Source organism: Triticum aestivum, chromosome 1D, assembly GCF_018294505.1.
Source record: "Triticum aestivum cultivar Chinese Spring chromosome 1D, IWGSC CS RefSeq v2.1, whole genome shotgun sequence".
NCBI lineage: Eukaryota > Viridiplantae > Streptophyta > Magnoliopsida > Poales > Poaceae > Triticum > Triticum aestivum.
The window spans coordinates 306108584-306120931 of record NC_057796.1 but is presented as its reverse complement, the minus strand read 5'-3'; the positions used below and the strand labels follow the sequence as shown (position 1 = coordinate 306120931).

The 12348-nt window shown below is 51.5% G+C and overlaps 1 protein-coding gene across 1 annotated transcript; it reads left to right on the top strand.

Moving 5' to 3' along the window:
* The first annotated feature begins 8122 nt into the window (after positions 1-8122).
* On the top strand, positions 8123-10679 carry LOC123181646 (beta-amylase 3, chloroplastic). The gene is made up of 2 exons (XM_044593966.1): positions 8123-8812; positions 9306-10679. The coding sequence occupies exons 1-2, from the start codon at positions 8286-8288 to the stop codon at positions 10417-10419; spliced, it is 1641 nt and encodes a 546-aa protein (XP_044449901.1). The 5' UTR covers positions 8123-8285; the 3' UTR covers positions 10420-10679.
* Positions 10680-12348: the final 1669 nt, after the last annotated feature.

The window sequence follows — 12348 nt, the reverse complement described above, 5'->3', positions numbered from 1 at the left end:
TTCAAAAGAAATTCCATTGTATTTCCTAGATAGGGAGTTTTATGGGCGAAAAAGGGGCGGGGCTTTCAGTTTTATCAAATGATAGCTTTCAAATAGATGAAAACATGTTCAGTTCCTAGTATAAAAGATCTGTCTTGCAACTATGACTTGCCCTTCTTGCCGCAAGCCAATGGTGCTTGTTCCCCTGGAGATGATTCGCCAGACCAGTTCACTATGGTCCTAAATGGTGCTCGATCAGCAATTTCTTGAGTTGATTTTTTCGAAATATGTGTGATGATGCATAGTTAAATATAGTTTTGTTGTTATGCTTTTTTGTTGTGCAATGCGACTATGCATAATTGGATATATTACATTTCTAATTAGTTTTGATGACATTAATCGTAAATTTCTGGTTGTTTTTCATTTATTTGTGTTTCTTTTGTTCGCAGTATGTTCCATGTAATATCAGGGGTCATCTTGCTAAGTACATTGAGCATTGCAGGGCTTTAGCCATGGGGGGGGGCAAAGATATTGAACCCGCGGTTTCACACTTTTTGAGGGTATAGTATATGGTGTTTTGTTGAGGCATGGTCAGGTTAGTAGCAAATTCCATGTCCTGGTTGGGAAGAACTAGTTACTAATTACAGACATTGTCGTGGTGATTCATTGTTCATTAGACTCGAGAATTTTGGGATGCTCCTAGTGTTGATATTTATCGTCCTGAATAATTATTACTCCCTTTACCTTGGGTTGGTAAGCTATTTGTCTTCTTTGTGTAGTTGTATCGACTAACAATAGGTTGTGGAGTTGATCCGTCATTTTTTTCATTTGGTGGTTGTTGTCGTGCTACTGGAGGCAGGTGGCGGGCGTTGGTGTCTATCTCAGGCAATTCTTCAGTTTTGATTGTAATTTTTCTTCTTGGTTGGTGGTCCTTCGTGCAAAGGCTAGCGTTTTGCTCTTTTCTTTAGTTTTGTAAGTTCGGTATCTACATGGCCTATACTATGAACTTTTTAATATTATAATAAGACACGTATTACCACGCAAAATAAGCATATGGTAGTAGTTCCTAAGGCTTTTTTAATTGTTTTAATGCTTTTCCATGTTTTAGTGTTGGATTTCACATTTTTGGTTGAGTGGACTTGCATTTATACCTTAAAATTTTGGACCCTGATAAATGCGACTCGTGTGACATGAACACATGGCAACTCCGAATATTTTTTATGGAAAATTTAGTGACACGTGAATGACAACTTATTGTCAAGCATGGCAACTTTTTTTTGGATGACAAGTTTCAGTTTTTTGGGGTTTATTTTTGGATGGTAACTTTAGTTGTACAAAACATCAGGGGCGGAGTGCTTCGTGCCACACATGTGGCACTTATCAATGGCGGGTGCTAGGCGCCTGCGCGCCGACCCAAATTTGGGCCGGTCAGCCTGCAGCCGTCCGATTTATTTGTTGGGAACCGTCTGATGCACCTCGTCTTCGTCAACGCAGCACCCGTACGAGGAAATCCATCTGCATCGATCTCATCGTCCCTTTCGTTCTCCCCGGCCGCACGCGTTCTCCCGTCGCCGCCCTTCGCCTGGGTCCTCATCTCTGGTCACTGCCCTCGCCGGACCTCCTCGCTGGTCGTCCTCGTCGGCCATCCTAGTCGCCCGTCCCAGCCCCTCGCTGGCCGTCCTCGTCACCGGCTTCGCCCATGCAACAGCCGCACCCTTCGGTTGCAGCTCCTGTGGCGACTGTTGTAGCTCCGGTGCCGACGACCGCAGCTCGCCGGCGTACTCGCCGCCGCTCATCCCTGGCGCTTGAAACATCTTGCTTGCCCCCGTTGAGAGATGCCCAGTGCTGCAACCGACAACCAAAAAATCTACAGACAGTAACAAAAAAATGCTTCAATCGGCGGTAAAAAAGTTTCAACCCATATACGACGAAAGCTATGGATGACCACCAAAAGTTGCAACCGGTGATAAAAGAGCTTCATCTGGCGACGAGAAAAGCTTCATACGTCAATGAAAAAAGTTTCAATCGTAGAGATGAAAGCCATGGGCGACAACGAAAAGCTGCAACCGGCGGCTACAAAAGCTACAACCGGCATTAAAAAAAGCTTCAAACTTCATGTCTTAGCTGCAACCCGCGACGACGACGATGATGCTTTGCTGCAACCTTAGTCGATTTTGCTACAAACCATTTTCATGGTTGCCATGGTGCTACAAGTGCGCTGACGAGCCCAGCGAGGTTGATGGGGGTGGGATGTTGTGAATCACCGACGGCGAGTTCTGTTTGCAGGCGACGAGCAGCACGGTGTTGCAATCGGGACAGGGGGAGAGTTGTGGCCAAATAGGTCAGGGCTACAATGGCGGCCGTGGCGAGCTACAACCTCGGGAAGGGGGTAGGACGTTGCGCGGCTAGGCGCGGCCATGTCGTGGTATTGGAACGGCCGGGTGCGATGTGGTGTTCTGCACGCGCGTAACGGGCGCAACCGGGCACAATAGTTGGTGGCACAAGGTCCTGGCGTGCTTCTTCTGTGTTTGGACGAAGAGACGAAGGAAGGGGATGAATCAGTGCGAGAGAAAAAAAAAGTTCAAAAGGAGCGCTCCCATCGCCAAGATCGTGAGCGATCGCAAGGCCCACGTGCGTAACGTTTTCAGCCGGCGCACCGGGTAGAAACGTTTCTCCTTATCATTTGGGTAATTTTTTTTTGACCTTGAATATTCTTCTCTTATTCATGGATCTGGCACTTCAATCATGTGTTTTTTCTATTCATGCCTTCTGAAATTTATCAAAGAGAGTTAGAGGAGATCTAACACAGAGGGAAGTTTATGGTATCTGCAACAGAATCACTAATTCACTGCAAATATCGTATCCAGGTCGACCAAGATATTTTCAGCTAGCTACAGAGCATGATCACTATCGTTCCCTCGTGGGCTCAGGACCCGAATCACGAGGGCTCCGGACGCATGCACCGACCTCCCAGACGTACGCGCCTCGCCGGAGACCCGGAGTCACGCATCGTACGTGTGTGTGTGCATGTACGACAGGAAATTAAATATCAGCCTCGCCGGAAGATATTTGCGTCCTATAAAGCGCAAGCTGTCACAATTACGAGTACTCTTTTGCGGAGTATACAGTACGTATATATTTGCGAAAAAAAACCGTCCAAAACCAATTTTATATTTTGACAGAGTGGAGGCTCCCAACTCAAAAAAGAAAAAGAAAAAGTGGACGTTCACGAGCGGCGCTTTTGTTGGACTAGACACAAGTGCACAAAGCCTTCCTTGTCAAGGCCATACGTGTCGTGCATGGCCAGCGATCAGCCCGGACCATGAAACCAGGCTGCTTGGCCCTCTCTTTTTTCAAAACCTATTTTCCCCACATCAACCCAACAAAATCAGCCTTTTCCGTAGTCGACTCCTGACACGATCGTAGGAGAGCCACAAATCCAGGGAGAAGAAGAGGCCGAAATGTCGCCGGTGGTAGGGGCCCCAAGCAGCAGACGCAACGAGAAAAAAGCGCACCCGTGAGAGAGAAACAGCGTACCCCAGACTCGACGATCCGCCATAAGGAGATCGATGGTGCGGGAGCGAGGCCGTGCGCGGGCGGATAAGGCCGCCATGTCGACCACGCGTTTGGCCCGGCGCCCACACGCGGCCGCGTCACCGCCGACTCGTCGCCCACGCAGCAGCAGATAGCACGACACTGTTCCCCTCGTCCTTGATCGGCATGGTTAAGTAGATTAGGTTAGGGTACTGTGATTGTACGCATGCACATGTGGCATGTTACCTGTGCGTGTATGACTCTGCTCCGCGTAGACTAGGCCCGTTTCCTCGAGGAGTGTTTTATACTAGAAGGAGAGTTGAATACTGCTGTAACTCCACTCCACCTGGGATTTGAGCCTTTGACAGTGTTTTATGTGTGTTCGGTTGACGACGATGCAGGCAAGGGCGCCGATCATCATCATCATCAGGTTGACCGTGCTTGGAAGAGGATAAGATGAGGGACAACACAGAAAATGTGATAGACGTGGTTGATCAGCAGCCCACCGTGCGACGTACGTAGCTGATACGTTGGTGCTCTCCTCCTTCACCAACCTAGGCGTGCGGCGCGATCACACAGCCCGCGCCAGCGGTGTTCAAACGGAACGAGATCCCCCGCCCGGACCCAGCAATCAGTCAGAACTCAGAACTCACGCATGCCTCCAAACCGACCACGTGGTAGTACTACTAGTAATCTCGGGCCGATTGCAAGGTTTCACCACATGCGTCCTCTACTTCGCTTTCGCACCAAGAAATTCGAAAGGTAGGAGGCTCCCGGCACGTCTGTGACCCCGAAAAACCAGTAAAAGCGCACCCGGTTAATCAGCAACAAAAAAAAGGACGTGGCTGACTGACTGAATGAAGAAGGTAAAGCGCAATACTGCTATCTGTTTCGTTTGGCTCGGCTGGTTGCGTGACTAGGCAGCGCCACGGAGCGCCAAGCAAAACGAGCGGGGGCCTCCCTCCGGTGACTGGACGCCGGGAAGGCACAACTCCCAAGTGGGCACGACCCCGTCACCAGCCACGAATCCTCTCCGTCTCTCCCCCGTCGGTCGGTCGGCCGGAGCCGGGCCGCACCTCGCGCCGTGACAAAAGAGGGTTCCCGAACCACCGGACGAACGGCTCGCGTACGACCGTGCCTAGCCCACACACCCGACCTGGTCCGGTCCCAACAGCACGGAGTTTCGACACGTAGCATCACGCCGCGTCAGCGCATTTCCATCTCCATGCAACTCTCCTTATCTTATCTTGTTTACAGCATTTCTAGCAGACCCGTATCCCGCCGGCCCGTAAAATACGTTTACAGTTTGTGGAAAAACGGCTTTGCGGGCCAGCGCGGACGGCCGCAGAGACAGACCCCCAAACAGACCCGTATAAAAGGATATTCACGGAATATACTTTTTTATGGCTCGACTTTGCGGGGTCTGCTCTTGCGCTGCTGTATTTCACTATCCCATCGGGCCGCAAATACCAAATCCACAACACAAACATAAAACAAACATCCATACTACAAAATAATTATTCAAATCACGGAAGCAACTAAATAATTATTCAATACCAACATAATACAACAATCATCCACATTACAAATAATTATTCAAATCACCGAAGCAAACTAAATAATGCAATACAAAACTTGTCCAGAATACAAATACAAATGAATAAAAAATGAGTTTGTTACTGTCCAGCCCTTTGCCAATGGTGCTCAATGAGATCCTCCTGAAGTTGAAAGTGGGTGTTTGCATTTTCAATCTCTTTGTAGGTCTTAAGAAAAGCTCTAATGCGGTTAGGGTCTCTAGCTGGTTTGACACGGCTACCCACATTGTCGTAGAAGAACTCCAAGTTCATTCCTCTCTCATCTTCGAGATTCATATTGTGAAGGATAACACAGCATGTCATGATATTTTTCAAGGTCCTCTTGTCCCAAAAACGAGTAGGACCACGAATAATGGCAAACCTAGATTGCAAAACCCCGAATGCTCTTTCAATGTCTTTTCGGGCTGCCTCTTGCACCCTTACGAATTCACAATGTTTTCTAGTTTTGAGATCTTTGATACGCTTGACAAAGGTGCACCAAGGAGGGTATATACCATCTGCAAGATAGTACCCTTTTGTGTATTCATGCCCATTGATAGTGTAGTTGCAAGTAGGAGCATCACCACTAGCAAGCCTAGCAAACAAACGAGAGCGTTGCAACACATTGATATCATTGAGAGTGCCCGGCATACCAAAGAAGCAATGCCAAAATCCATAAATCCTCGGATGCTATGGCCTCTAGCATAATTGTTGCATCACGAGACTTGCCACAATACATTCCCTGCCATGCCTTCGAGCAATTTTTCCAAGTCCAATGCATACAATCAATGCTACCTAGCATGCCAGGCCAACCTCTCCTCTCATTAGATGCCATCAATTTCTTTGTGTCATCCTTGTTGGGTGCCCGAAGATACTCAGGACCAAAGACACGGATAATCACTTTGGCAAATCTACGCACTGACTCAATTGTGGTATCTTCACCAATGTGAAGGTGCTCATCGGCATAGTCAGCCGGAACGCCATATGCAGTCACCCGCATAGCTGCGGAGATTTTTTTTATATGCAGTAATTCCCTTTAAGCCTGCAGCATTTCTTCTTTGCGCAAAATACCGACAATTTGCCTCGCAAACTTGAAATTTTTCACAAAGAGGGATCGGTGCATTCGATACCTTCTCCGGAAGAGGTGCGGTGGATATGTTGGATTCTCCGCGAAGTAGTCTTGCATCAACATCTCGTTCCCAAGATGGCGATTCCGAGGAATGCAAAGACGCCCGACGGTCGATCCTCGCCGCCTCTTCCGGTTCTCGTCTTCGTGCTCCTTCACGGCAAGTGCCATCACTAAAGTCTGCTGCCGAAAGGTCGCAAGCATCGTCTCAACATTCCGAATCGTCCGAATCGGATGAATCGGAGAGAAAGAACTTCTCGCACGGGCTCAATTCCATCTGCATGGACAAGAATCGCATGCCACATCAATCAACTAGGCATACCGCATCGGCACAAAGCATAAAACAAACACTAACTGGCGGCTCGTGTGGTGGGTGATCCCGGGCGGCGACGAGGGGCGGGTTCGACGGCGGTCGATCCCCGGCAGTGACAGCGACGAGGGACGGCTCTTCTCGCCGGATTGGGGGGGAGCGTATCGGTGCTGGAGGGTGGGGGACGCCCCCGCGGCGCGATTCCGCCCGCAGATTTGGCCGAAATCGCCGGCGGTGGGCGGCAGCGGAAGGAGATGGGGAAAGGCGTGCAGGCTGAAATGTCCCTCCCGCCAACCGCTTGACTGAGATACGGGGCACCGCAGAGGCGAGGGGGCAACCTGCGTATTCGCGGGTTGGGGCCGAGATTTTGCCGCTCCCCTCAAAATTATTTGCGGGCCGGCCGCGTTTGCGGGGGTATGTTCGCGTGGGATTTTCCACTCCGACCCGCATTTTGACGATTATTCTGCGGATCGAAGCTTTTTGCGGGGTCTGCTAGAGTTGCTCTTAACAACTTCCCATTGGCACCGCTATAGAGGACTTCGAGGCTAGTTGGTTTGATTCCAAAAATTGACATGCCAAATTTTGGTAACCATCAAATGTTGGCTAGAAATTGTTTGCATGCTAATTATTGTTGCCAATCTCATAAAAGGTTGTCAAATGTTGGTAACGTTTGATTTTGCCAAATAGTAACTTGTCAAGTAGTCCCTTCGTTTCATAATATAGTGCGTTCATATTTTTCGAGATTTAATTTTGACCATAAATTTAACCGCGACTGCGGCGGAAGCATGACATATACTACCTTTAAATTCGTATTTAAAAGAACTTTTTAAAGATATAATTTTCCAGTAAAATATTTTATGTATTATTGATCTAATTTATGATCAAAGTTGAATCTGAAAAAGCATGGGCTAACTACATTATGAAATGAAGGGACTATTGGCAATGCCAAATGTCGTTCGCCAGGCTCAGGCGTGTAGGATGTCTGGGTTAACAGGATCACTCGAACTGCACGCCTTAAGCCAATCCAGTCGACCGATCACGTTACGCATCTCGTCGATTATCCGAAAACACTCCAGTTGCAAAGGACGCAATGCATTTAGCTTAGTCACCGATAAGTGATGCTCGTCACCCGACTTCTTAGCATTAGCATCCCGCCACACGCCGTCGAGAGATAATCTTCGCTTCCCGGTTCCCATGAGGCCAGGCCATGACGTAGTACGTCTAGTAGGCCCTTGGCCCAACCGATCTCACTCACTCACCTACACGTGTCCACGTGTGGTGCTAATTAGTCATGAAACTAACACAGGTGTCGACCTCCCAACTAATCTCCCCTGAGAAACAAATTGAATCCTTGCAAATGGATAAACTTCTCCTCAAAAGCGCAAATGGAAAAGATATAGTAGCGCTAGGAGACTACTGGTAGAATGGAGTAGCGTGGCTCTAGCCGTGCATGCAGGGGAGAGGAAAAGTGTCAACCCGAGGTATCCACTCCACTCCACAGCGATAAGCACTCGCCAGTCGTCACCGCCACACGCTTCCTCCACCGCCCGCAGAAGAAAATTGAAAATTCGCCTATATATACCGCGCCCCACAGCCCACCTCCCACAACACCGAGCTCCATTCATTCCGTTCCGTTCGCCCAACCGATAGAAAAGTCTCGTCATCTTCACAGGACCCAAGCCAAGCAATCCCCTCTCCTCTTCGCTTCCTCCGACGACTCTCTTCTCGCCGAGCGTCTCCTCCGAGCACGCGTAGCGGATCCATGGCGCTGACGCTGCGGTCCTCGACGTCCTTCCTCGCGCCGCTCGACCCCTGCTCCAAGCTCCTCCACAAGCCCGAGGACGCGCCGCCCTCCTGCGTCGCTGTCCCGCAGGCGCCCGCCCGGCTCCGCGCCCTCAGGGCGGCCGCGCAGGCCCCGCCGGCGCCGATGGAGGCCCCGGCTCAGTCCGAGCTGCTGCACGGCCAGGTCCAGCAGGCGAATGCGGGGGGCGGCCGGCCGAGCAGGGGCGGGGTGCCGGTGTTCGTGATGCTGCCGCTTGACACGGTGGGGCCCGGCGGCCAGGTGTCGCGCGGGCGCGCGCTGGCGGTGAGTCTGATGGCGCTGCGGAGCGCCGGGGTGGAGGGGGTCATGGTGGACGTGTGGTGGGGCGTGGTGGAGCGCGAGGGCCCCGGGCGCTACGACTGGGAGGGCTACGCCGAGCTGGTGCGCATGGTGGAGCGCGCCGGCCTACGGCTCCAGATGGTCATGTCCTTCCATCAGTGCGGCGGCAACGTCGGCGACTCCTGCAAGTAAGCAACACCTCGCCTTGCCAATCATCCATTTCATTTAACTCGCCAGCATCATGGGCTACCATAGTCTACCATATACAAATATATGCCTATATACTCTAACAGGGTGCAATAGAATCAATCAACCATATAGCGCCAGTAAAAAATCGAAGTTAAATTGGTTTAATTCGGTTAGGTTTCCTCTAGAATTTGGGAAAATTTGTCGGTTCAGTATGCCCTGGTTGTGCAAGTGCTCTGTTGTTGAGTAACAACTTGTTCAGTTATGCTACATGGCGTTTTATTACAGGCTCACTTTGTCATTCCTTGCACGTTTGGCAAGGATATGCAGTTCCACTTGGACAAGCAATCCAAAGTGGCAAGTGAAGCATCAAAAAATAGTTCTCTATTTTAATAGGGTTAGCTGATTAGGTTATTGTTTGCGTGTGCCAGATTAGTTGCATGATTAGCGAATGAGAATTGGGGACAAATGGCTGACTGAAATTGTTGTTTGCAGCATCCCGTTGCCGCCATGGGTTCTGGAGGAGTTGAACGCCGACCCGGACATCGTGTACACGGACAGGTCCGGCCGCCGCAACCCCGAGTACATCTCCCTCGGCTGCGACACGCTGCCGGTGCTCAAGGGCCGGACCCCCGTCCAGGTCTACTCCGACTACATGCGCAGCTTCCGCGACAGGTTCGCCGGCTACCTCGGCACCGTCATCGCCGAGGTCCAGGTTGGCCTGGGCCCCTGCGGCGAGCTGAGGTATCCTTCCTACCCGGAGGCCAACGGGACATGGAGTTTCCCGGGCATCGGCGAGTTCCAGTGCTACGACAAGTACATGCGGGCGTCGCTGCAGGCGGCGGCCGTGGCGGCGGGGCACGAGAACTGGGGGACAAGTGGGCCGCACGACGCCGGTGAGTACAAGCAGTTCCCGGAGGAGACGGGCTTCTTCCGCCGGGACGGCACGTGGAGCACCGAGTACGGCCACTTCTTCCTCAAGTGGTACTCCGGGATGCTCCTGGAGCACGGCGACCGCGTGCTGGCCGCTGCCGAGGCCATCTTCGGCGGCACTGGCGTCACGCTGTCTGCCAAGGTCGCCGGCATCCACTGGCACTACCGCACCCGCTCCCACGCCGCCGAGCTCACCGCGGGGTACTACAACACGCGGCACCACGACGGGTACGAGCCCATTGCGCAGATGCTGGCCAGGCACGGCACCGTGCTCAATTTCACGTGCATGGAGATGAAGGACGAGCAGCAGCCCGGCCACGCCGGCTGCTCGCCGGAGCTCCTGGTGCAGCAGGTCAGGGCCGCGGCGCGGGCGGCGCGCGTGGAGCTCGCCGGCGAGAACGCGCTGGAGCGGTACGACGAGCAGGCGTTCGCGCAGGTGGCCGCCACCGCCGAGGCCGCCGGGCTGAGCGCGTTCACGTACCTGCGCATGAACCGGAACCTGTTCGACGGCGACAACTGGCGGCGGTTCGTCGCGTTCGTGAAGACCATGGCCGACGGTGGCGCGAGGACGACGCTGCCGAGGTGCGACACTGGGCACTCGGATCTGTACGTGGGGTTCGTTGACGCCGCCAAGGAGCAGAGGGCGCCGGAGTCCGAGGCCGCCGCGGCATTGTAGGGAGCTTACGTTTGTGTACACATATCACATCCCCTTGTGTATATGCTCGACGTGGTAACGTGCGCCGGGAAGGGGGCTGTATATTATGATTTGTGCGTGCAGGTTACAGGATTTTATGGCTGTAATCGAGCATTTGTGCTTAGGCCACCTCACTTTTTTTTTCTATTCCATTCGAGAATGTTGGAATTTCGGAGAAGATGTAATCGCATTAAACAAAAAAGACCTCCTTCAAGGACTCAAACAATTACTTTTTTGAACAATCACCCGGGGAGAGGCTCCCCTCTCAAATGCGTTAATCACAGCGTCGAGAAGGCGAGTTTACAGTGTTGGGCTATCGAGCGAAGGGAGGTATTGATGCCATGGCGCCGACCTTCTAAAGTGTACTCCTAAATCTAGAAGTCAAAAGACAAAGTCATGAACAATAATTTTAATGTTTAGCGGTCAAACCATTTAGATCATCAGAATCCTAGACTTCAAAACTTGATCTTATTTGTCCCATTAAGGAGAAAATAGAGAATGGTGATAGGATCGTATCACCATTAACTTTCGACACAATCTTTTGGGCAACCGTCCTTGGCTCTGTTGTTCTTTATGACCCACTACTCGATCGTAAGATGGTCCATACCAGGATTCTAACTTTCAGAGTTGGTTTATGTTGAGAGGGTCCCTCTTAACTCTTGATTTCACCCAGAAAAATATCCGCAACAACTAGTACTTGAAGCGTGGGTAAGTAGCCATCTTGGATGGTCGGAAAAGTGTGTTGTAGGAGTCATTTATTGATCTCCTGCCTTCTTCCTCCCACCTCTAATCATATGTTGCGTGAGCTATATCTTGTGCGCTTTGAGAGAGGGGTTGATCTAAGTTGCTTGGTTGCATTGATTACATCGACTTGAACACTCTGCATCAATTGGTTTGAATGAGATGCTGAAAGCTAGCGGAGGCCATCACTTTATAGATGGCTTGATAGCGTTAGCTCGGTGATCTCTTTGAGAAGTTAAAGATGCCTGAATGATGTGTGAAGTTGTCATGGAGCTTGCCATCTCCCAGGTGGAGGAAGTATTCATCAATTGTGGATTGTGGGGCAATCCCTCGAGAGGAGAGTGACTCAGAGAGTATTCATGGGAACTTTAACGAAGAGTAGACTATCGGTTGATTTTTGTACAGTGGGAATACATCTTCCATCTCATGTCCCATTTATATTTCGCATATCGTACTAATTGCTATTGATATATCATGTATGTGTAGGGGATCGTAGCAGAGTTTTAAAATTTCCTACGCATCACCAAGATCCATCTATGGAGTATACTAGCAACGAGGGAAAAGGAGTGCATCTACATACCCTTGTAGATCGCGAGCGGAAGCGTTCAAGTGAACGGGGTTGATGGAGTCGTACTCGCCGTGATCCAAATCACCGATGACCGAGTACCGAACGGACGGCACCTCCGCGTTCAACACACGTACGGAGCAGCGACGTCTCCTCCTTCTTGATCCAGCAAGGGGGAAGGAGAGGTTGATAGAGATCCAGCAGCACGACGGCGTGGTGGTGGAAGTAGCGGGGATCCCGGCAGGGCTTCGCCAAACACAAGCGGGACAGAGAGGTGTTGCAGGGGGAGAGGGAGGCGCCAGGGGTTGTGGTGTTGCTGCCCTCCCTCCCCCCACTATTTATAGGGGTCCTGGGGGGGGGGGGCGCCGGCCACCCTGGAGATCCCATCTGAGGGGCGGCGGCGGCCAAGGGGGTGGCTTGCCCCCCAAGGCAAGTGGGGCGCCACCCCTAGGGTTTCCAACCCTAGGCGCAGGGGGAGGCCCAAGGGGGGGCGCCCCAGCCCACTAAGGGCTGGTTCCCTTCCCACTTCAGCCCATGGGGCCCTCCTGGATAGGTGGCCCCACCCGGTGGACCCTTCCGGTGGTCCCGGTACAATACCGATAACC